Source organism: Talpa occidentalis, unplaced genomic scaffold (assembly GCF_014898055.3).
Source record: "Talpa occidentalis isolate TD23 unplaced genomic scaffold, MPIMG_talOcc4v2.1 talOcc4.3, whole genome shotgun sequence".
Classification (NCBI taxonomy): Eukaryota; Metazoa; Chordata; class Mammalia; order Eulipotyphla; family Talpidae; genus Talpa; species Talpa occidentalis.
In genome coordinates this window covers 63,403,795-63,427,321 of record NW_023603184.1, presented here as the reverse complement: position 1 = coordinate 63,427,321, position 23,527 = coordinate 63,403,795, and the positions used below count along the sequence as shown (strand labels likewise).

At 53.6% G+C, this 23,527-nt stretch overlaps 1 protein-coding gene across 4 annotated transcripts in view; it reads left to right on the top strand.

Annotated features, from left to right (window-relative positions):
- The window catches only part of GLI2 (GLI family zinc finger 2), a 236,602-nt gene that overhangs the window by 198,266 nt on the left and 14,809 nt on the right, over window positions 1-23,527 (top strand). For all 4 annotated transcript variants that reach the window (XM_054699625.1, XM_054699626.1, XM_054699627.1 and 1 more), the window contains 6 exons: window positions 1,516-1,718; window positions 4,149-4,334; window positions 16,035-16,236; window positions 17,725-17,938; window positions 19,116-19,238; window positions 23,055-23,189. In XM_054699625.1, coding sequence (XP_054555600.1) covers window positions 1,516-1,718; window positions 4,149-4,334; window positions 16,035-16,236; window positions 17,725-17,938; window positions 19,116-19,238; window positions 23,055-23,189 — 1,063 coding nt within the window. The remainder of the gene's footprint in view (window positions 1-1,515; window positions 1,719-4,148; window positions 4,335-16,034; window positions 16,237-17,724; window positions 17,939-19,115; window positions 19,239-23,054; window positions 23,190-23,527) is intronic.

Here is a 23,527-nt window from a genome sequence, read left to right as displayed (position 1 = left end):
TATGGAAGTGATCTGGTAGATTTTTTGGAGCTGCGGGTCTAAAGCAGCCACATCTGCAAAGCTAGAAAAGAATGGCGCCGAAGGCTTCCACTCAATGGGAGGAGCAACTTCCGATGGGGACTCTACAGAGCCCAGCTCGTGAGACAGCTGGCTGTCACCTGTGAGGATCCTGGCATGCGCTGTGCTGGAAGCACCGTTCCCTGCGCTGTTGAGCATAATCAGTAATTATCTCCAGTTTGCTCCAGTCAACAGACAAATCACTCCCTTTCTGAAGTAACCGGCGCTAACGGTACCTCTTCACAATCCAACATCTGTTGCACGTGAAGATTTCCAGGGCCCCTCGGGCACTTGGATGTGGTGCTGGTGCTGTAAGAGCAGCTCTCAGGCACTGACTGTGGCTGTGTCTCAGGCACTATTTGGGGAGCTTCCTCTTTATGGGAATTCTATGTAATTAATGGACACTATTGTCCCCATTTTATAGATGAGGAAACCGAGACTTGGAGAGGGAAATGCCTCGCCCAGTGTGACTGAGCTGTCAAGGGGAAGGGTCTGAGTCTAGCACACACTCTATTCTTTGCACTATGTCCAATCCCAAAGAGACCCTATTTTCTGAAAAAATGGAAAATTCAATCTTGGTAAATTTGGTTCCCCGGGACTTAGGTCTGGGGTCCTAGCTCCTTCCCCCTGAAGTCTGATTTTTCTTTGGTGGGCGTATTTTGGAGTAGATAACCTCAGGACATCCCTGAAGCAACGTGCAAACAGCTGCTCAGGGAGCCCTGCGTGACAGACATGGAAATAAGGCGCCATCCTTGAGGGGGGGGGGGTTGAGCAGAGCTGGTACCCCCCGAACCGACCGGACATGGGACATGGAGATAGGCCTCAGCCACAGCAGCCCCGGTCAGAGCGACAAAGCCAGGGCATGCTGACCATTGATGAGGACAGGAGAGAGGCCCTGTCAGATTCAGAAGGGCCTCCATGTACAAGGCGCTAGAGTGATAGTCCAAAATTTTAGTTGGGGTTCATCCCTTCCTGAATCCTAAACTTTCCCTCCCCACCTTACCCGTGACCACGAGCTTCACACGAGTGATTGTCCAGCTGCAGCCAAAATCACCTGACTCCTCTTTTTCTCGGTTCTGTTGGGGACATGAACTCTGCCTCTCACCCCAGGTGTCCGTATTTTTGTGTTTTGTTTTCCATGCATGTTTAGGACATGCTGCATTTGTTCGTTTAACAAAAGTTTATTTGTTCTTGCCATGTGTCCGGCCTGAGCAGGCGCCGCGGAAGCAGTGGTTGTGACAGCTCCAAAGGCTGGCGGGTGGGTGGCTGGCAGCGCAGCACACGGGGATATCCAGCCTGCCTGTGTGAGAGCTCAGACTCTGTGGGAAGGGTGGCCAGGCTGTTGGTGTATAAAATACCAAGTGAGGTTGCCTGTCTGCTGCTGCTTCTACAGGGGGTCCCTGCGCGTCCTCCTCCAGTTCGCCATGCCTTCTAGACCATTCCTCTCTGTCTCTGCAGGCCTCCTGCCCTGAGCAGCAGCCCTGTCATCTCTGACATCTCATTGATCCGGCTTTCCCCACACCCCGCCGGCCCTGGGGAGTCTCCCTTCAACGCCCCCCACCCGTACGTGAGCCCCCACATGGAGCATTACCTCCGTGCCATGCACAGCAGCCCCACGCTCCCCACAATCTCGGCAGCCAGGGGCCTCAGTCCCGCTGAGGGTAAGTAGGGCCTGGGGTGGCCTGGGGGTGTGGCGGGTGGGGGTTAGAAGTGTTGGGGTGTTGGGTTGGAGGAGCTGACCTGTTAACTAACACTATTGATTCCCTAGCCCCAGGGATGGGGAGCAGGCTGCTGTTTCTTCCCACCACCCCTGAACTACAAAGGTTCTTAAATAAATGAATGTTGAAAGCCCAGAGAATTTCGAGTCCACCTGTTTTTCCCATCCAGGACTCCAGAGATGCACACCAGCAGCTCTGTGTCTCCCAGGTCAGATGCCTGAGAGGGAATTGACTAGCTCAGCTCCACGACCAGAGCGCCACTCCAGTCCAATTAATGTGAGCCAGAAAAGATTACAGATGGCTATGGGGATCTAAAATGCCAGCCCTGCCCCCACCCCACTGACATGTAGACATGTAGACATGTGCATGTCCATGCATGCTCACACTGAACGGGAGTGAGCACTACTGGGAGGCAGTTCTACTCATGTCTTCCTGGGATGTCCACCACCCCCAGCTTGGAGTAGCCCTTACCCACTGTCCCATGGGACTCCCCAGAGTGTCCCCTTAGCCTCTCATCATTGCCACCTTCAAAAGCAGCCAGCTGTCTCTTCTCAACATCTGCCTTCTGAACCCTTCCTTCTGAGCCCAGTTTCAATTCACATGTACAGTTCGCAACGTACACTCGTGAACCTGTGGGCAGAGACTTCAGGGACACTCTGCTCTAGGACCCTCACCAGCATCTCCATCCTCATGAGGGGCTGTGTCTTCCCAACGTGTGCATGTGACCATGAGCTGAACCAAGCCTGGATCTGACAAGTGTCAGGCCAGAGTTTCACAATGTAAAGAGCTTCAGCCTCCAAATGTATAGAAGGGCGCCCCGAAGCACTGGGTTATCCTCCCGCCTGTGAGCTTTGCTCTCTGCCTGCTCTTCACCGAGAGAAACCTGACAAGGTGAATGGTCACAGCCACAGGACTTGAGAGTGGCTGGCCAGAGCATGACCATTCTGAAATGGCCCTTTGTGTTGGAACCCAGCTCGGAATTCTGCCTAGGTCCCCTGAGTACCCAACCCCATGAGGCAGCCCTATGATTTGGCACCAGAGGGAACTTGGCTACCTTGCATGGCCTTGACACCTGCAGGGGATGGACCAGAAACCTCAGTGGCCCTGGGCCAGGCTCCTGAGTAACTAGAGAGGGCATATCAACCTCATACAACTGCTTCTATTGGCTGTGCCAGCCCCACGCCTGCCCACATGAGGCCTGGAAAGTTCTTCAGTGATCTGACAGTGTCTTGTCACATAGTCGGATAGAGACCCTGGGCCATCAGCCTGTGGAAGCCAGGGCTGACAGTAGAGGATATCAGGAGGTGGGAGGACCACGATCCTATTGATTGGCTGCTCTGTCTGCCAAGCACATGAGCGCTACTTTGGCATTTGCCAAGGTTAATGACAGGCCCTAAAACAGAGTGGTCAAGAACTCCAGATTATACTGTGGGTCCCGCCCCAGCAACCTCACCCTCCTCTGTGTAACCTTAGGCAGGACTTGAACTCTGGGAGCAGAGCCCCCACCTGCTGGGGGCACTGGTGATGGTTTCCCTGGACTCATTGTGGTGGTAGTCAAATTCACACTACATTGTGGTGGTAGTCACACTCAAGGGAATGAGTGTGAATTCTGCACAGAGTGTGCATTCAGCACAATCAGTGCATTGCTGGCTGCTATTCTCATTTTTAATAGTACTCTGAGTGGTGGGTATTATTACCCCATTTTACAGATGGAAAACTGCACCAGCCAAGAGAGATGGACCTCCCCCAAAAGCCAGGATTCTGGCTATGTTTGGTTTCCAAGCTTTGTTTTTTCATGGACACCACACCCCTGAATGCACAGCTCCTCAAGACAGTCTGAATTTCATCCTCCCTGCCCCTTTCTAAAGCCCTACACAGAGCAATGTGCAGGGCTGGGGCAGACAGACGGCAGAGTCCTGCAGCCCAGGGACAGGGCAGGAGCACACGCAAGGAGTCTCATCTGGCCGGCCAGAGCGCTGTCAGTGTGCGATCACACCTTGAATATTCAGAACAGGCGGCCTGGCCCAGCTGCCCAGCCGCCACGCACCATTTTGTTCCTTTGACGACTCCACTGAACCATGAACCCTGTTGGCCCAGACCTCAGAGCTTCTGTGGGGCCCACAGGAGAGCAGGGAGAATTGTTTATGGTTTTGAGGAAACGAAGGAATGCAGAGGCGAGACCTGGCCTCTCCATCTACAGAAACCCACTCACCGCAGCCCCGTGCGGATGGTTGGAGCATGGAAGGGAGGGGGCAAGCAACCTAGGGGCAGAGGATGGATTAGAGGGTACTGTGGGGGGCTGCTCAGGCCACTTATGCATTTCCCTTTTCTGCCAGATTGTGACGACTTCTCTGTCTCCTTTCCTGCCCACAGTGGCCCACGAGCACCTTAAGGAGAGGGGACTATTTGGTCTCCCCACGCCAGGAACCAACCCCTCAGACTATTACCACCAGATGACCCTCATGGCGGGCCACCCTGCACCCTACGGGGACCTGCTGATGCAGAGTGGGGGTGCTGCTGGCACACCCCATCTCCACGACTACCTCAATCCAGTGGATGGTGAGTGCTGGGGGAGAACTAGACAGGGCCTGGGGCTGACAGGTAACTTGTCGGGCAGAAGAGGGTGCTTGTTGCTCCTTTCAAGGGTGGAGGGGCCTACAGGGAAGTCTGGGCTTCACCCCATCCCTGCCACACCTGCTGCCGACAAAGACCAAGGCTCTGAACAACATGCACAAATACTTACTGAGTCACCACAGGCCAGGAAGTGTTTTAGACATTGAAGACACCCCAGGGAATAAAATACACTCAGCTTTTCCTTCCTGGAACTTACAGGAGAGTGGGGAGAGACAGACAAAGCCAGGGATGAGTATAAGGTAGGGAATATTGGTTGGAGTGGGGTTGCAATCTTGGATGGGAAATCACTGGGAAGGTAATATGGGAGCAAAGACTTCAAAGAGTTGTGCTGTGCAGAAATATGCTGCAAGAGTGAGCCAGGCAGAGGAAACAGCAAATACAAAGCCCCTGGCGCAGCAGTGGGCCTGCCAAGCTCAAGAAATGGCCAGGAGAGTGGGCCTCCCTGGTGGCGCAGGGGTTAAAGCAGCACTGTCAAGCTATCGGTAGCAGTCACTGCAGCACAAGTTCGATCCCCGGCCAGGGAGGTGACCCACATGGCGCAGCAGACCTCTCCTGTCTCGCCTGCTGCTCCCCTCGGCAGTGTATTCCAGTCAGTCTGCCTGTTCTGTTCCCCACTCTCTCTGGTGAATCCTCTCACCACCCGCACCTCTGGCTTACACCCTAGTTCTTGTATGCATAAATAAACAAATCTTTAAAAAAAAGAAAAAAGAAATGGCCAGGAGGCCAGTGGGTTTATCACCTCATGCGTGAGGGTGAGGAACAGGGTGGGGTCAGCAATCCGGGCAGGTCTTGCAGGCTGCTCAGTGCTCGGTAAGAATTTGGCTTTAACTCAGAAAGGGAGGGCGGGGGGCTTGGAGATGGCTAGACAGAGGAGTAAGGAGATCTTACTTATTCTTGACTCCCATTCCACCCGCTGATCTGAGAGTAGTTCAGAGCAAGCATAGATTTTAAAGGTAGAACCATAGACTTGCTCCCAAAGTGAAATAGGCTTTAGTTATAAAGAAAGGCACTGAGGCCCCAGGGCCCTGCAGCCCGGGCCTATGTGTCCGGGCAGGAAAGCAAGTATTTCGGGTAGATGAAGTCGTGTCACCCATTAGATGCCAAGTCCTTCCCTCCCACTATTTGCCACCCTCCACTGTTTCACAGGGATGCCTACTCCCTCTGACCATGAGCCCCCTGGAGCAACATGGAGCTACTGGGGAGAAAGGCAGGGGTGTAAAGCTTAAGCACACACTCCTCACCCCCATCAGTGCTATGCCACCTGCCACTCCTGGAGTCCAGCCCAGAAATATCCAGAGATCCAGGCCAGGCCTATGAGCTGGCAGCCACCACCATGACCAGACAGCTCCTCCAGGGGGCAGGGCTGGGGCAGACAGCAGGGTCCTGCCCCATGGCGAAGTCCTGGTGCCTCCTGGGCTGTGCAGTGGGTGCAGGCAGTCCTGGGGGACCAGGCAGGCTGTAAGACTCAGGGTGTGTTTTGCCCCCCTCAGCCACCCTCCCCACTGCCACCAGTACTCTGTCCTGGGCTTCTTTCTCCCACCGGCCACCACATCTCTGCCTTAGCAGCTTTGCACCTGCCAAGCCACTCACTTTCCTAAGGCCTGAAGGAGAGTCCCCCTCCTCCGGGAAGTCTCTCCAGATGCTCTTCCCTTTTCCCTCCCTGACTCCTACTTTGCTGCTCATCCCACACTTATAGGAGCCACTTCCTGAGTTTCCTGAGCCCCCTGGGTGTCCTGTTTCCCCACAAGAGGGCTGCCGGAAAGAACTCGCAGTCCCCCCAGTGCCAGCTCTCATGGGGGCTGTCCCCATCACCCTGGGTATGCCCGAGGGGAGCATGACAAAAGGATGCCACCAAATTTTGATCCCCTGGGCCTGCCTGACCCTCATGCCTTCCTCGGTTCCCCACAGAGGAGTAGGGTGTCAGCAGGTGATGAGAGTGGCCCGGTGAGATTGTATGCTATACATGGTACTTGTCAAGGTCAGAAACCAAAGACAATATGTGCCTAAAGGTCAAATAGCCACATCCAAGCATCAGACTCCCCCAACCAGAGCCTTCCTTCTCAGCCTCAGGTGGCAATAGTTCAGCTGGACAGTGGGGGGACATGGAGAAACCATGGCTGAGGGATCAGGTGTCCCCAGAGGTAGGAGATGCTGAGAGCGAATGAGAGCACCTGATGCGTGCATTCCCCAGAGACTCGGTGAGACCTGCCATGTTCTGTGCCCTTACCCACATTCTCCCACAATGTTACCCCTACTTTAAGATGAGCTGGGCTTTCTAGACTGGGCTTCCCAACATCAAGTGATTTGCCCAGGTAACAAGTCAGGGTTCCATGCTGTTTGTCACCAGCATCATCAGCTCTTTCCTGGAGATGCCACCTCCAGGCAGCACACCTGACCTACCGACCCCAGGAGCCACTGTCTCAGTCAGGTTGGTGTTGGGGGTGCTTGCAGGGGCAACAGGAAGAGGAAATGAGCTGCAGGCAGACCTGGGCCAGTACCTGACTGTGATAGTTGGTATACTGGGGTGGGGTCTGGACGGTGATACCCAGTCCCACTTGCCATGTGAATGAGACACACTGAATGACCTCACATCAGTGCCTGGCATATAGTAGGTGCTCAGTTGATGCTAGTTGCTATCTTGCTCTGCCAGGATGCTTTCCCTCTTTCAATCTGTCTCAAGTTAATGGATGTCTCTCAAATGTCAGTAATTGAGTCCTCACCACCACCCCATCCACTCCATCCCTTAGGCCTGCCAGGTCTGACTCGTCCATCCCCTCTCCCTGTGCTGCCCTCAGCTCAGGTTCTCTCAGCCTCCTCACACCCTCTCATTGATCATTCATCCCCTCTATCATCCTGCAGTCAGCCCCGTGGCTCCCATCACCCCCAGGATAAAATTAAATGGTCTAATATGGCTCAAGCAGCCTTGCCCTCCAGCCTCACTTGCACACTGCACCCCACCACTCCCCCCAAGTCCATGGGCTTGGAGATGATTCCCAGAGCTGCCCACAACGCCACTCCTTGCAGCTTGTCTGGCTCTGTTCTGCACGCATCCTGGGACTTGGGTCCCAAAGCATTTCCCAAGATACCACCAAAATACAGCCCCAGCCCAGCCCTGTCAGCATCTCTTGGGCCCTGAGCCCCTTTCCGTGCCCACCTGAGGACTGGAGGCACTCCAGCTGGAGCTGGCTGCAACTGCTGTGTAGCAAACCCACAAGCCCCACAGATCCAGGAACCTGACTGCCACAGAGCAGACTTCTACACTTGTGGGTTCAGTGAGTGAGTAGCAGCCATAAAAGAACCTGGGCTAGAAAGATGCAACTAATTAAGGAATAAATTGTACTCAGGGCAAGCAGCTGCCAGCTTGCAGGGATCCTTGAAGGGGGGCTGGGAACACCGAAGCTTTGTTCTCAGGGGCGCTCAGCATTGGCAGCATCTGGGGGGCCAAGCATCTCTGAGAAACAGGAAAGCGGTGGAGCGAGGTGAGCTCACCAGTGGGCGTGAGAGCGCCGGCTCAAGTCAGCTGCTGCAGATTAACTCAGCACGCCCACCTGCCAAGTCCTTTCTCCACCTCTGTCTTGGGAATGTGGTTGGTTTTGGGGTGCATCACACTCCCAGCATTGGCCTGAGCCGGCATATCAATTTCTGGGGCCAAGGCCTGGATGGAGTGGGAGCGGGGGATTTTTCTGAACCTGATGGATTTTGGGAACAGACGAGTTGTTGTGCTTTGTTTCCAAAGTTACGATCCAAGGAAATCACAGTCGTCAGCATGTTCTACTGTATGTGTCCGTACTTCATACCATTTTTTTTCAAATCAGTTGCGACTAGAACTAGAACCTTGGCTTCTGCTCTTTCAAATGTTTAAGCATTTCTGTTCAGCTCTGAAGACCATGTGGATATGCTCTTGTGTGTCTTTAAGAGACTCCCTTGCCCAGGCCTGTGCCCTGTGGCACCCCGACCTGCCTCTTAAGGTGTCCCCAGGCTCTCCCCGCCCCAGAACCGTGGGAGCCAGGGAAAACCTACCACCTCTGGTTTTTATCTGCTGGCCCCAGTGCAGGGTCTGGGAGAATCCCTCCCAGGAAGCTTCTCTCCAGTCAGTGAAAGTGTGAGCATGTCTGCCTATCAAGGTTCTTGTTCCTTAGACTCTCCCAGAGCAAACTGTGTAGGCCTGGGGCCTGGGCAGCATGGCTCAGGAGTCCTTCTGTGGAAGGGTCCCAAGGCTCTCGGAGAACATGTGTGTTGACATTCAGAAGCTGCCACAAACACGGCTGCCCCATCTAAGTACTGTGCCGGTGCGGGGGCCTTGAGCTCGTGGAAAGTTGAGGAGATGGAACCTTTCCATTCTGTGTGCTTCTGCAGTGTCTGTCTGTCTCTCATTCAGTCTGTCAGCATTTATTGAAAACCTACTGTGTGCCACACTCAATTCGTTGGGACACAGCAATCAGCAGCCTGCTAAGGTCTGTGCTTATGGCGCTTATGCCCCAATCGGGCTGATTTGTACAAGGCAGGGCAAAGAACATACATCCTGAGGTCACCCCACAGACCCCTCTTTCTCCACCTTCTCTTGATGTTCCCAGAGACAGTAGAACTGTGGGGAGAGAACTTTCCAGAGGCTTTGCATGTCAAGTTGCCAGACTGTGAAGTGACGGTTGTAGAGGAAGTCTCCCTGGGCCCATGTCTGACAGAGCAGTGACCCGAGGTGTTACAGGGCAGAGTGAAGGTCTCCCCCGGAACCCCTAAAACTGCCTCCTGCCACATCCAGTCAAAACATTCTAGTGCATAAGACTTTCAGTGGAAAAGAACTTTAATGCAATTATTATGAAATAGAAAAAATAAAAAAGAATATAGTTTCCAAATCCAGCACCCACAGCTACCCATCCCCTTGTGGGTAAATGATCAGCCAAACAGGGTTGGCCCAAAGCAGGACCACTGAGGCCCAAAGCTTGCTGCAAGTCTGGAAGGAAAAAAGCAAAAGCAAAATCCAAGTCAAGATAAAGGCTGCTATTGTCAGCCTCCCCACAGGCTCTGCCCATGTCTCTGTCTCCTTCATGTGTCTCCTTCCATGTCCAAGTCCCTGGTACAAGGCCAAGGCCAAGAAGCAAGTGAGGCTTTGCCACATGTCTCTGCTGCATGTGCCTCCTCCAAGTTCTATTCTTGATCTTCTTCCCTCCTCCCAGCCTTCCCTAGCCTCTCCTCCTTGCCCGCTTCCCCCTTCCTTGGGTGAGGCAGGGAACCTGGAACCTCCGCTTTGTCTGGGAATTACCGTGTTACAAACCCACCTGCCAGTCAACTATGAGCATAATTTTACCTCAGCCAAGTACCATCTACGTGATTATTTAATATTACGTTTTTAATAGACTCACCTTTTGGAGTTGGATAAATGGGTCTTAAGATGGAACTTGATTCATTCGGACCTTTGCTCTGCCCCCCCATCCCACCCCGCCCCATAAAGGGAATCCATTATAAAACTGGTAGTTCTTACCCAGAAACTCTTCTGTGCACAGCGTTAGCGGATGTGCGCATAGAAACAGAGATGGCATCTTTTACACTAACCACACTTGTTTTTAAACTGTTTTTGTGCCTTCCTGATAATAGATGGATGATTATTGGGGCAGGGGGAATAAAACTTTGTATTTTTTCCTGAAATGGAAAACCTGGTGACATCCGATGTCCCTGTCTCTGTCTCCAGTCAGCCCAAAGTAATCTCTTGACTTGTGGTGGTGGAGGAAGGCAGAGAAGCCTCCGATGGGGCTCCTGAGATGAAAAACCCAGCCCTGATTCCCAGGGCACAAGGCCAGGCTGCAGCAGTACAAAGGGCATTTCCCCAGAAAGCCCTGTGCCGGGAGCTTCCTGTGCCGGGAGCTTCCTGGCCTCCTGGTGGTCGATGCAGGCCCATTGCCTCTTGTTCTTCAAGGAGGCTGATTTATAGCAGGAAGAGTGAGAAGTGATGCTGCATTGGGAGGTAATAGATAACCAGTCAGGGACCCAAGGTTATCATTCTGCCTAGTGGTTCTCTGGAGAGCGGGGAATTCACCGGTTGTCACCACGGCCCTAAAATGGAATTTTCTCGTGTTATGCTGTTGAATATTGGTGATTTAACAGCAGAAAGACAGCAGCCACAGCCTGCCCCCGCCCCCGACTCCCACCGCATTGAGAAGATTGAAATGTTTCCGATTGAAATGTTGTCTGTTTACAGCCCATATTTCCTCCGAGCTGTATATTTTATTGTCATATTGACACTAATTTGACTCGGATGTCACCTCCGTTCTGACGCCCGTTCTTTATGCTGCTTGCGGGTCCAGGGGGGTTTTCAGAAACCAATTACATTGATCACACCACAGAGAGGCAGGAGGAGCTGATGGAGGGGCTGCCAGAGGCCCTTGTCAGGTGGGAAGCCTATGCTCCGCCTGCAGCCAGAAAGGGAAACTGAGGCAGAGGGACCAGGTTGCAGCTCCAAGCGGTGCAGAGCTGCTGTGTGGAGGCATGGGCACCCGCTGGTGGGTCATCTGGCAAACCTGTCCTCATAGTCCCTAGAGATAGACTCCCAAGTTATAAAGCCACATCATAGGTGAGGAGTTGGGGGCCCAGAACCCTAAGTTATCTGCCTGTGTCACATGAGTAGGAAATGGAGGCTATCAATCTGAACCCCAAGACTCTGAGCTCCAAAAACTAGGCTCTTTTCGTCCCCCATAAGAGGAAGCCAACGTGATAGATAAGTGTGGGGCACGTCAAGGACCCCAAACTGAATTTCCTTAAAGTATCTCAGTAAGTTCAGAAAATAGGTGGGTGAGGGAGTTGGGCTGTGCAGGAGTGTTCCCTGCCAGTGGGCACTCAGTGCCCAGGAGCCCTGCCACAAGGTTGTGTCCTGCTCACTCCAAGGAAGGTGTGTCTTTGTCCTATGCTGAGGACAGTGTCTGACATGGAGGAGGCACCCGGGCCGTTGTGCCAGGACACAGTTCCTTCGACTGCCAGTGCCACACCTGGCCTGGTCTTACAGAGCCAGGCCCTCCATTCCTCCTGCTGACCTCAGCCCAGATTCCTGGATCCCAGACCCTAGGGGATTCCCATGCCCCTCTTCAGAAGGTCTACCTGGAGCTGCCAATGATATGCTGCTCATCCGCCCAGGGCTAGTGGGCAGGTGCTATTGCCCATTAGCCGGGTGAGTAACAACTCAGAGAAGTTCGGTGACAGCCAGTGCCACCCGGGCCAGAGCAGTCAAGCAGGTTGGGGACTGGGAAAGCAGGGAGCCCCTGGACTCTCTGGGATTCCTAAGGTATTCCTACTTGGTGGCCTGGTGCTGCAGAAACAGTCCTCACTCGATGATGAGGTCCAGGAGGACAGGGCTGAGTGTCCTCTTGCTGAGTGTCCACCTTGCCAGCCCAGAGCCAGACATACTGTCAGCACCATATGAGGAGCTGATGGGTGCGTGAACAAACACATGAATGAGCAAGAGGAAGAGCTCGTGGAGGCAGCGGGGTCCAGATGCAAGCGGTGACAGGGGTCAGCTGTGTCAGGCGGTCTCCCGGGTCAGGGTGGGCTGGCGGCTGCTCACCTGGCAGCTGATGGACACCAGAACAGGCGCATACACAGATGAATGGACGCGACGTCTCTGCCAGTCCCCAGCCATAAATCACAGGAGAAGCCACGGGAAATGAGTGCCAGGCTTTTCTTTCTATTTAGTAATTTATCAAGGGAAGAGGCGCATTAATAAACATATTTCCCTTGAGGGGTGGGGATAACAGAGATGAATATCACTGTCAGATTTGGCCTGTTTCCTCTTGTTAGGGGCACATGAGAGGGTGGGAATCCAAATATTATCAGTGAAACCTATTTTTAAGAAATGTATTATAAAGAAGCATTTCTTCCTTTAGATGGCGTTAGGTCTTTTCTCCCCTTATATGTCCCTGTTTGCCACTCAGTTCATAAATAACAGGGATCGTCGAGAAGATTCGCTTTGGCATCTTTGAATTTCCTTGAGTAAGAGTGAACTCAGTCATTAGGAACTAAGACAAGTAGAGGCTGAGCGAAGGAATGGGGGGTGAGTGGCTGTTTTGTGGCAGGTGCCTGCTGTGTGGCCGTCACGGTTTCTGGACCGCTTGTCCTTTGCTCCATTATTACCTCTAGGCTCACCCTGCCCATCAAAACAGGCTTCGCAGCCCTTCAAGAAGCCACGTTAATTCAGTCTCATTCTGGAAGGGCTGCTGGGATTTAGCACTCTCCTCGGTGCTGTCCTTGTGTGTTCACGACAACCCTGCAGGTAAGGCCATGCTGCCCCCATGTACGGATGGGCAAAGCAAGGCTCCACGGCAGCTGCTGCCAGGCTCACTGTGGGGGCTTTGGGATGAGCAAGGCAAGTGATGAAGTGGGTTAGGCGGGTGGAGGTTAGAAGAAAGGGGGCCAGAAGAGGGCTTCAGGGGCACCCTCAGTTGTGGAGGGGGTGTGGAGAGGGAGGGGTCAGGCCGGTTCCTGGGTTTCTGTTGCCGTGTGAGTAAAGGGAACCCACAGAGCTCAGCTCTACAGGAGGTGGGGTGGAGGGGGTCTTGGGGGTGCTGAGTTGGGGCTGCCTCTCAGGTAATGAGAGAGGGTGGCTGCGAAGCTGCTGGCTGTCAGGAAGTTCACTTTTAGAACCACTTAAAGTGAGGCGGGAAAAGCTGTTTGCAGTGAGGGGGCATCTCCCTGGCCTGCCTCTCCCCACCTTTCAGAAGATAGTGAGGACACAGTGCCTGGAAAGCCACACAGCAGGGGTCCTGTGGACCTGGGTTCGAATCCCACCCTTATCTGCAAGGCTGGGTTTGCATCTCAGATGATGGTGGTAGCTGTTAAATAAGACAGTGAGTCTCAGTGTCACTAAACAGGACTGTCGCTGGGTCACTAGTATGAGAGATCAGAAGTGGCACTTATCTGAACACATCAAAGGGCCACATGCCCCTGACCCGCCCACATCTGTCTGTCTGTCACCTGGGCTGCTTGCCCAGATAGGTGCAGCAGCCGCACCCCCTGGAGTTGACCTGCTCCTCTGGCTTCTGTGAGGTGGAAGGACAAGGTTGGACGTACTGCGTCCCCAGGGGTGTGGGCTGGGATTCTTCCCGCTGCGTCATGTGAGAACATCACCTGCCAGTCTAGATGCCAGCTATACCTCTTGGCCCCCTGTGGGCCAAAGTGAGCCAGGGTCCCCAAACACATCTATGTAGCACCTCTGTGTACCACCATAGCTCTGTTAAAAGATCTGTAAGCCCCTGTTCTTAGAACCCAACAGAATAAACAAAGTATGCAATTCCATGAGCACTACAGCTGTGGGGCGCGTGCGGCCACCTCTGCATCTGTCATCCCATGATCACAGCAGTCTCGGGCCTGGCAGGGCACCTTTCTGTGCACAAGTCATTGGTGAAGATTCTGTGTCTCCCATGGGTTAAGGAATCTGCCCCAGGTCATGAGGCTGACTTAGGGCTCCAGCCCAAGACTCCCTGTGTGCGCCCACCAGCTCCACCCTGGGCTCCTGGGTCTTGACCAGGTTCAGCCCCACAGGCTGTGGCCCACTCCCCTCTGTGGCCTCTAACATCTCTTACCCACAAAGGAGACAGGAGAGAAAGCCCTGGAATCCCCTTCCAGCCCAGAGATTCTGGGGCCTTCTCTTTGCTCTCCACAATCCAAGAGAAGTGTTTCTCCTGATTGCTCAGTGATAAAGGGGCTTCCCAGGTCTGCCAGCCAGGGAAAGTTGGGAGGCAGCAGTGGATCCCAGGGCATGAGGTAGTGGGGCCAGTGGGTACTGGGGGTGGGGGTTCAGAGATTCACAGCACCATCCTTGGTGCTCCCACAGCTGTAGAGGGAGGGCACTAATGCATGAACCCTGCAGCCAGGGAGGAGGGGCCCTATGGGGTCTGAGCAGGCAAAAGGGAAGAAGGCAGCATCACCACCCCAGGAACACTGGGCATGGGCATGGAGGTGGGCCGGGCTCTGTGTAGCAGTGGGTGTGTGCTAGCCACCACTAAGTTGTTTACAGGCACCCCTGCAACCCCAAGGAAACCTGAAGCCCCTGAAGGGGGTCTGGTAGGCAGGGTCCAGCAGGGCCCAGGAAGAGGCTGTTACATGCAGGTGGGCAGGGACATGGCCAAGCATTGGCCTGTCAGGCTGTGTGCCAGGCACTTGTCACTCATCGCCTGCTTACACTTCACCACAGCTCTGGGGTCAGCACTATTAGACCTTTCCACAAAGAGGAAACTGAGGCTCAAGGAGGATCTTGACAGGGCAGGAGCCTTAATATATAGAGTTGGCCAATGATGCTGTCAGGTCATTTCTAGGCCATTCTTTGTCCAGAGGAGAGACCCAGAACCCTGAGCAGGGTGCACAGTGGGAGCTGAGAGAAGGAGCCTCTGACCCCATGTGGGAACGCCGGTGACCCCAGGTGCAGGGAACCCTGGTCTGGGGCAGGCCCTTGTCTCTTCCCATAGTTATAAAGGGGTAAAGGGTAGTCAGACAGGGTGGTAGAGGGATGTGCATGTACTAGCATGTATGTATGTGGGGGAGAGGTGTGTGTGTATGTGTATATATATGTGTGTGTGTGTGTCTTTAAGGCAACAGGTTTCCTGGGCCTCAGGTGACTGGAATGGAAGGAAAGGCCTCTGTGTTCCAGAGCTGTCTTCCTCTTGTCAGGCTGCCTTTCCATGGCATCCTCCCTGCCTCATCGGCAGCCTGCCCAGCAGGCCAGGAGAACAAGCCACAGGCCCAGGCATCATGCTAGGAGTCTGGGGGCAACTCTCCAGGCCTCTGCTTGGTGAATCCCTATGCTGGGGGGTCAGGCAGGGACTTTAGGGTAATCCCAGATGTAACATGCTCTGCGACTGGGACTCCTTTCCCTCTCCTCCTCACAGATTAGTCTCCGAGTGAAATTCTAGAGCAATAAAAAAGAGCTATTTAGTATATGTATGAGCCTGTACTTCTGAATCATACAGTGTGGTAAACCAATGTTACCTCTATTTAAAAAAAGAAAAAAACAGCTGCTACCACGCACAGTCACATGGAGAAATCACACAAACTGATAATGTTGGAGGAAAGAAGCCAGATAGGAAAGAGGATTTATAATTCTATTTAAACAGCAGGCAAATACCCAAAGTAGGCAACGCTAAGCTGGGTTTTAGAAACCCAGACGGCGGCTGCCCTTGGGGTGAGCCTGGAAGGGGACGAAGGGGTTCTGGGTGCTGGCCAGGCCCTGGTCTTGACCCGGCACTGGCTTCACAGGTGTTCACTTCGTGAGAGAGGCCACCAAGCTGTTCACTGGTGCTTTGTGCACTGTCATGTCTTCAGCTCTCCCTGGTCTCTGTACCCCCCTAACACCTCTGCATGCCCCCTGAAAGCAAAGAAACACACGAGCCTATACTCAGTGTTCATAGACACTCACTCAAGCACCTGATGCTCGTTTCTCAAATCCTCACCACGTCACATGAGGGTCGCCTCCTATTTTATGGACCAACAAACTGAGACTGAAAGAGGCTACATCCCTTGTCCCAGAGCCCACGGAGCTACATTTCCCATTAACTCCACCTCCTGGGTCTTTCCTGTCCCCTCCAACCATCCCTCTTCCACCCCCGTAACCATGTGACGCTGACATGCTCTGGGCCGCTGTCCCCACAGTGTCGCGCTTCTCCAGCCCAAGGGTGACACCCCGCCTGAGCCGCAAGCGGGCACTGTCCATCTCGCCGCTCTCAGATGCCAGCCTGGACCTGCAGCGGATGATACGGACCTCGCCCAACTCGCTGGTGGCTTACATCAACAACTCGCGGAGCAGCTCGGCAGCCAGTGGCTCGTACGGACACCTGTCAGCAGGCACCCTCAGGTGAGTCCAGCCTGCAAGCAGCAGGCCGGGAAGGGGAAGCCGGGCTGCAACCCAGTGCGGAGAGGCCAGGCTCTCAGCCTGAGGAGAAAAATAGGACTCACAGCTTTTGTGAATCGGTAGACTTGCAAATCTTTCATGAGTTCAAAACAAGTAATGATGAAACTAAAATGTGCCCGTATCTGGTATGTCTTCTGGAGCTGTTATTCATCCCCTATACAATTTCTCACGTGAAAAGTGACATTTAATGGCCTTGGATGGAAGATTCAGTGATGAAGCCAAAGGTGCCTTCCTTATGATGTCAGCAGGGGTCTTGGAGCAGCCTGGCAACTGACCAGCACTGGGGGCCACACAAGGTGTAGCGCTGACTTGGGCCAGGCAAGGCCCTGACTGGCACCATATCCCAGCGTGGCACAGCACCTCCCTGTGCCCTCTGTTTTGCTCATGAGTCCTTTTGCTCTAAGCAGTCAGATCCTGACTGCCTTGACTAAAACTCATGTCTTTCCCTGACCTTTTGAGAGAAGCCAGGGGGTATTAGGAATGTCAGGATTTCTCCACCAAGGACCCCAGGATAGAAGTAAAAACCAGTATATTCAGTGGCATTTGCTGCATAACAAATTACTCCAAAACTTGGCCATTTAAGAAAATAAGCACATGCTGTCTCCCCACTGCGTCTATTGGCCAGGAATATAAGACTATCTTAGCTCCAGGCCGCTCATGAGGCTGCAGTCAAGATGTCAGCCAGCACTGTAGTCACCTGGGGACTGAATGAACCGGGATTCTTTCCAAAACAGATGATTCGCTTGGCTCTTGGCCAGAGCTGTAGTTTCTCATTAAGGGAGAGCCTCTCCATAAAGCTGTTTGAGCTTCCTCACAATATGGCAGCTGACTCCCTACCCACTCCAGAACAAGTGAGCCAAGAGAACAAGGAGGAGGCCACAAAGTCTCTTATAGCTTAGCCTCAGAGATCTGACTAGATCTTCAGTCTGACTACATCTTCAGTCTCCTGCTCCAGGAAGTGACTCATGTACAAGTGTATGACAGAGACTAGAAGTGCCATAGACGTTCAAGGAGAGAGAGGGTGATGTAAACAGAGAGCGCAGGACACCTGCCTGGATGAGGGCCGTTAGAACCAGCCTCGGGACTGAATGGGATTCAAATGCAGGGGTGCATCTCAGGCTCAGAGCAGTGGGGATCAACTGTGGGAGTGAAGTGGAGCCTGGGGGCACCTCCTGAAGGGCCAGTCTCCCAGAGATGAAGGCTGCATGGTGAGATAAGGTCTGGGAGCTAAGCAAAGAGGCAAGACCTGAGGTGGCAGTCGGTGGAGAACCGCTGCTGTATCTCGAGTGAGGTGAAGCCATGGTGCCAGTGAGGCTAGTGACAGGTCCACCCCACCCCCTGGGTAAGGTCCCCTAGCCCAGAAAGTATTAACCTGACAGAGCCCCTGCCCTCGCTCTGCTATTCTATTACCTTGTCTGCTCTTCCTTGCAGCCCAGCCTTCACTTTCCCCCACCCCATCAATCCCGTGGCCTACCAGCAGATCCTGAGCCAGCAGCGGGGCCTGGGCTCTGCCTTTGGACACACGCCACCCCTGATCCAGCCCTCACCCACCTTCCTGGCCCAGCAGCCCATGGCCCTCGCCTCCATCAATGCCACACCCACCCAGCTTGGCAGCAGCAACTGTTTGGGTGACAGCAACCACCAGGTAAGGGGAGCCAGGAGCAGGGAATGGATCCCAGGAGAATTGGCCATGGCCATCTCATGCTGGAAACTTGCGGCAGGCTCTGGCTGCAGGTCAGGCTGATGGATGGCTTCCTGGCAGAGGGTGCATGATCCAAAGGGCCTTGGGCTGGATGCTGGGTCAGGAGACCTGGGCTCTGTCCTAACAACATCCTCACATGGGTGGTCACTCAGCCTCTGTTCCGCAGCCTCCCATCCCATAGATGTGACCGGTAGATGAAGAAACCCTAGAAATCATAGGGTCTGACACATGTGAAATGGATGGATTAATGGATCAGAATTAATGTCATGTACTTTGGAGTATTAGTTTAGCACAGGTGATTTTTATCTGACCTTCCCTGAGGACCTTTGAATGCCCGGGGGGACTTGCACAGTAGTCTTTGGTGAAGGACTGACGACCTGTTTTACAGATGAAATAATAGCATCAGAGAGCATATGGGGCAGTGGAAATGGCATGGGCTTGGGAATCAGACCACATTCGATTCAGCTTGTCTGAACGTGGCCAGTCTCCTTACACCTTTCACCTTGCGCTGGCAGGCCTGCCACCCTGGCGGAGGTGCGCAAGCTTGTGCGCAAGCTTGTTGCTCACACAGGCCATGGGACCCAGATCTTGATGACAGTTCTTGAGGTGAAGCCACTTCCCAGGCCACCCTCATGGCAGGACAGAGCCTCATCTGACCACGTGCTGGGGAGAAGACAGGGTACCACAAGGTCCAGAGCAGCCCCTCTTCAGGTCCCCCTTCCCCACCATCCCGAGCTCCAGTGACCACCTGGTGCCTCCCCAGTGACTGCCGGCCTCTCACACCTGACACCACAGTTCTAGCCCCACTCTCAGACTCAGCACCACTGCCACTGCTCTGGCGGCCTAAGAAGTTGAAGCGAGGTTGTCGGGACGGAAACGCTCAGCATTTCCCTGAAGTCAGGGTGCTGGAGTTGGGAGCTGCACAATGGGGAGGAAGGTGCTGGCAGGCCAAGCTCAGTGCTCCTGGCCAGCAGAGTACTGACCTGGGAGCATGCAGTTTCTGCAACCTCAAACGCAGGGTTGACCCAGAAGTTCTTTGTGGGGAGGGTTCCGTTGGCATAGCCCAGACAATTTGGGGTGCCTCCACATGATGGGATCTCTTATACACGCCTCTCCCTAGAATAAGCAGAGCAGCGAGTCAGCCGTGAGCAGCACCGTCAACCCCATCGTCATTCACAAGCGCAGCAAGGTCAAGACTGAGGTCGAGGGCCTGCGGCCAGCCTCCCCCTTGACCCTGACACAGGTAACTGCTGGCTGTCCTCTCCATCCTCAACTGGGGCCAGTCCTCAGTTCCTCTGGTGAATGGATAAGCAGATGGCTGCATGAATGAACAAGTGAGTTCAGGGAGCTCAGGGAGGAGCAGTGCTGTCTCCAGCACCTTGTGCATAATACATGCTCATCAAACACCTGCTGAATGCATGCACGCATGAATGAATGAATGAATGCATATCTGATTTTTCAGCCAGCTCTCCCCACAATTCACGGTCAAACAGTGCAAGCCCCAGTCAAACTGATATTCTTGACCTCTGAATGGCTCCCTCTCCTTGGAAGTCCATTCCCTATCCTATACCCACCACTGTCACCTCAGCCTCTCCTGACCTCCTGGATAATAGGACTCACCATCACCCAGACACCCAGATGTCTTCCACTGCACTGTAGCCTCTGGGGAGGTAGCACATTGGGAGAAGCACAGCTCCATATCACTAGGGTTTGCACAGGCCAGGCACATAGTGGCTGTGTAGTATTTTCTAATGACTCATTGCACCTTTGAGGGAGTGGGCGGCATGGTGAAGGGGGAGGGAAGGGAAGGTGGTTTCAGGCAGGAAGGTGAGGATCCAGCCTGCTCTGAGTCTGAGACCCTGGTGCAGGCCTCTTTGGAGATTCTGCCACCTATCTCAGCACTCCCAATTGGCAGGCAGAGAGCCCAACTAGGGGAGAAGCCTGTGGTGGAAGAGTGTGGTATGTGTGCTGACCCCTTGGGTGGGCCTCCCACACCCCAAGCCCTCACGGTGACTTGGTCTCCATCCATTACTGCAGAATCACCAGCTTTGACACCAGGGATGCTCAGGGCCTCTTGTCCCCATCTTCCCTACTTCTGCCAGGCCATCCTTTATCAGACCTGTAAACCATCAGGCAGGCTCCGGGCACTTAATTTTTATGAAATATTGGGTCCTGTTATTGTCAGGCAAACAGAGGGGTTGGTGACAAATTCTCCCCTCGCTGACGCCAAAGCATCTCAGCATGATGCATGGTTTCCACGAGGCTGGCCATCACTAGGGGCTGTTGAAATTGATGAGGACGGCACATAGCCAGGTGAGATAACATGACAGAGCGGTGAGGATGAGTTGGCGAGGCGCTGAGCATCTGGGAGCCCCGAGCCCCAACCCCTCCATCTAGGAGGGGTGCACACAAAGCCCTCCCTCCTCCCCAGCGTGGCTCCTTCCTCAGTTGTGTCAATGAAAGGAAAGCCATTTATCATCAGTAAGTTGTCACTGTGTCACTCAGTCCTGATTAGTGACCTGACTCATTTGCAAGGTGAATGGGCTTGCTTTCCTTGGATAGAAAATGCAGCATAATGAATCCCCTCTCCATTTAATCCCTAAAATCATGAGCTAGGAGACTGCCCAGCCTAAGCATACCCACTCCCCTGTGCTGCCCTCCACTTGTCAATCTGGCAGCTTCTTCAAGTCTCCTGTGAAATAAGCCGGGCATGCAGCTTATGGAAACAGTAAGTCTATTTCCAGTTGTTCTGAAACTGCAGAGGGTATTAGGAGGCCCCAGCACTGCAGGCCTCCCTACCTTAGGATTTGGGGTCCAGGTGCTCCTGCATCTTGCTCTGAACGTGGCCCCAAGACTGCCCGGGGCCTTGCTGTACTACACACTGCCTATCCTTTTTCAGATCATGCTCATTGACTGAAAGGTATTCCTTTTGAAGGACATTGCAGCTCCAGTGGAAAGTCGATCAAGACTGTGAGTCTGAGATTGGCTTCTATCTGCCTAGAAATGACTCCACATTAGTAAAAAGCCTGATAACGCGAGCCTCAGACTCTCTGGACCTGTGGGTGCAGGGGCTCTGACTATGGAGGGAGGGCTGTCCCCCTCAATCTGAAAAATAAATATTTTCCCACTGGTGCTTCTCAAAAAGAGAACATTCCTACCATTTGGGACATAGCTTGAAATGTAAAGCAAGACATCCTGACATCTGCTTGGCTCAAGTCTGAGCCTGCCCAGCAGGCCAGTGGAATATGGGAGTATCCTTGACATCCTCTGGAGATCTTCCCTGGGCCTTCATTCCAATCTGGTGTATCTTTGCCTCTCCCTTTCCCCGGCTCCTGCTACTTCCAGCCTGTCCCCCTGCGCCTCTCTACCCCCCCCCCACCCCACCGCCGACCAGCTGTGTTAGCAGCAGCTGGGGTGGGGCAGCCCTGCAGGGGTAATTCTCAGTCTCTTCCTGGTTTAGGAGTAAAAGTCTTTGTCATCTTTGACATCTCAGGGACCTTCCTTTGCCACCCCAAAATGGGCACATGTTGCCCCAGCATGATCAGGAGCCTGGTGTCCAGATCTCAGCTGCCACAAACTCACTGTGTATTCTGGGGAGGTCAAGTCAACCTCTCCCTGAACCTCAGTTTTTCCAGCTGAGCGGTATCAGCACCAGCCAACCCGGGGCAGCTATGTTTAGGTTTAAAAAGAAGTAAGAGAAAAAAATGTGGCAATTTTGGAGGTACCCGGGTCAGACTTGAAGCTGGCCACACCATTCAGGTACAGAAGAGCTCACCGACCCAGCTTCGATGCAGGGCGATGCAGGGCAGGTTGGATGCACTACCAGGTTTTAGTTTTCAGTTTCAATTTTTTTTGAAAACATTCCAAGTCTGAACTCCCACTGGCACCAATTTGGTTCAGACTTGCACAGGTACCAGTCAAGTCTTGGAAACAACTGGTTTGGAAAGTGGACGAATCAGATTTGAAAGGCACGTACCCTGAAGGTGGATATAAGCAGAAGCTGCTGGGGAAGGCCTCAGCCAGCTTGAGGGAGAGCAGGCTTGAGAGGAGATTTGAGGCTGCTTGGAAAGGCTTTGGCCAGTTGAGACTGACTCAGCTTGGAAGAAGCTTCAGGAGGAGACAGACTTGGGCTTCAGGAGAGAAGCTGCGGTGCAGCCTCGGCAGCGCCACCCCTGTCTGCCCCCTGCTGCCACAGGGTGTTGGGATCTGGGGCAGCGCTGCGGGTGTGCTGCCGCTTCAGGCTCTCGTGGGATGGACAATGCTGTCTTGCATGAGCAGCTTTTGGGCTCAGCTACTGGACACACTGGACACTATCTGGAGTGGGAGAGCTGGCCATCTATGGCCTTAGGAACTCTGTCCCTATCCTGATTTCCCCTTGTAAATGAACCTTGTTGATTTTACACCCTGAAATTGAGCGGCGTCTTGCAATTGTGAGCACATGGGTCAAGAACCCACCAACAATGACCTGTCCCCCACCTTTGCACACTTTCAGGAGGGGAGAACAATAAGAAAATAAGTGTTCTGAAGGGTCAAGCATCTGCATGTTGGGCTTTCTCTTGCCTCCAGGTAGAAGCAGACCCCACACTCACTAACCGTAAAAATGCACTGATCCCTGAGTCTTTGGGGCCCACCCTGGCCCCCTCCTACCAGGATGAAACCAAACCCAGCAAGCAAGTCACTGCATCCCTTTCCCCTATTCTTCTTGTCATGTCACTTGACCGTGAATGTGATGGGACACCTTATTGGTGCCATGTCACTTGACCGTGAATGTGATGGGACACCTTATTGGTGCCAAGTCAGCATTAGAGAGGAGGGAGGGGCCCCCAAGCAGCTATGATAGGAGGAGCGATGGTGGAGCTGAGCTGAGGAAAGGGGCTGAGATGAGAAAGCTGATGAGTGCATTTGTGTGTGTGTACACATGGGGGTGTGGTGCATGTGTTTGTGTGGCCGTGTGCATCAAGTGGGTCTGTGGTACAGCCTGCATAGGGCAAGCAGTGATCTTTCCTCTGGGCCAGGTAGCTGAACATGGATCAGGTGGATGTGCTTTGCCCTCCCCCAGGAGCAGCTGGCTGACCTCAAGGAGGACCTAGACAGGGAAGACTGCAAGCAGGAGGCTGAGGTGGTCATCTATGAGACCAACTGCCACTGGGAAGACTGCAGCAAAGAATACGACACCCAGGAGCAGCTGGTGCATGTAAGTCTCCAAGCCCCAGCAGCCTGCTCGCCCAGGACTAAGGCCACACTGGGCCTTGAGCCTTCCAGCTCCTCTGCTGGAGGGAAGGGCTGGAGGAGTAGACCAGGAGATCCCTGGCCACTTGTTCTTTCTGTAGGAGACTGTATTTATATGCACCCTGCTTGTTTCTAAAAGGAGAATTTTAGAAACAAATATAGAGATGATATAGATGAAGAGAAGGCCTGGGAGCTGGATGTGTCCTTCAGGTTATGTCTCTTGGTCCCCCCTCTATACCCCTCTCTACAGGAACATCCATATGGCTGAAGTCAGGAACTTTTTGTGGTAGGATGAATAAGAGC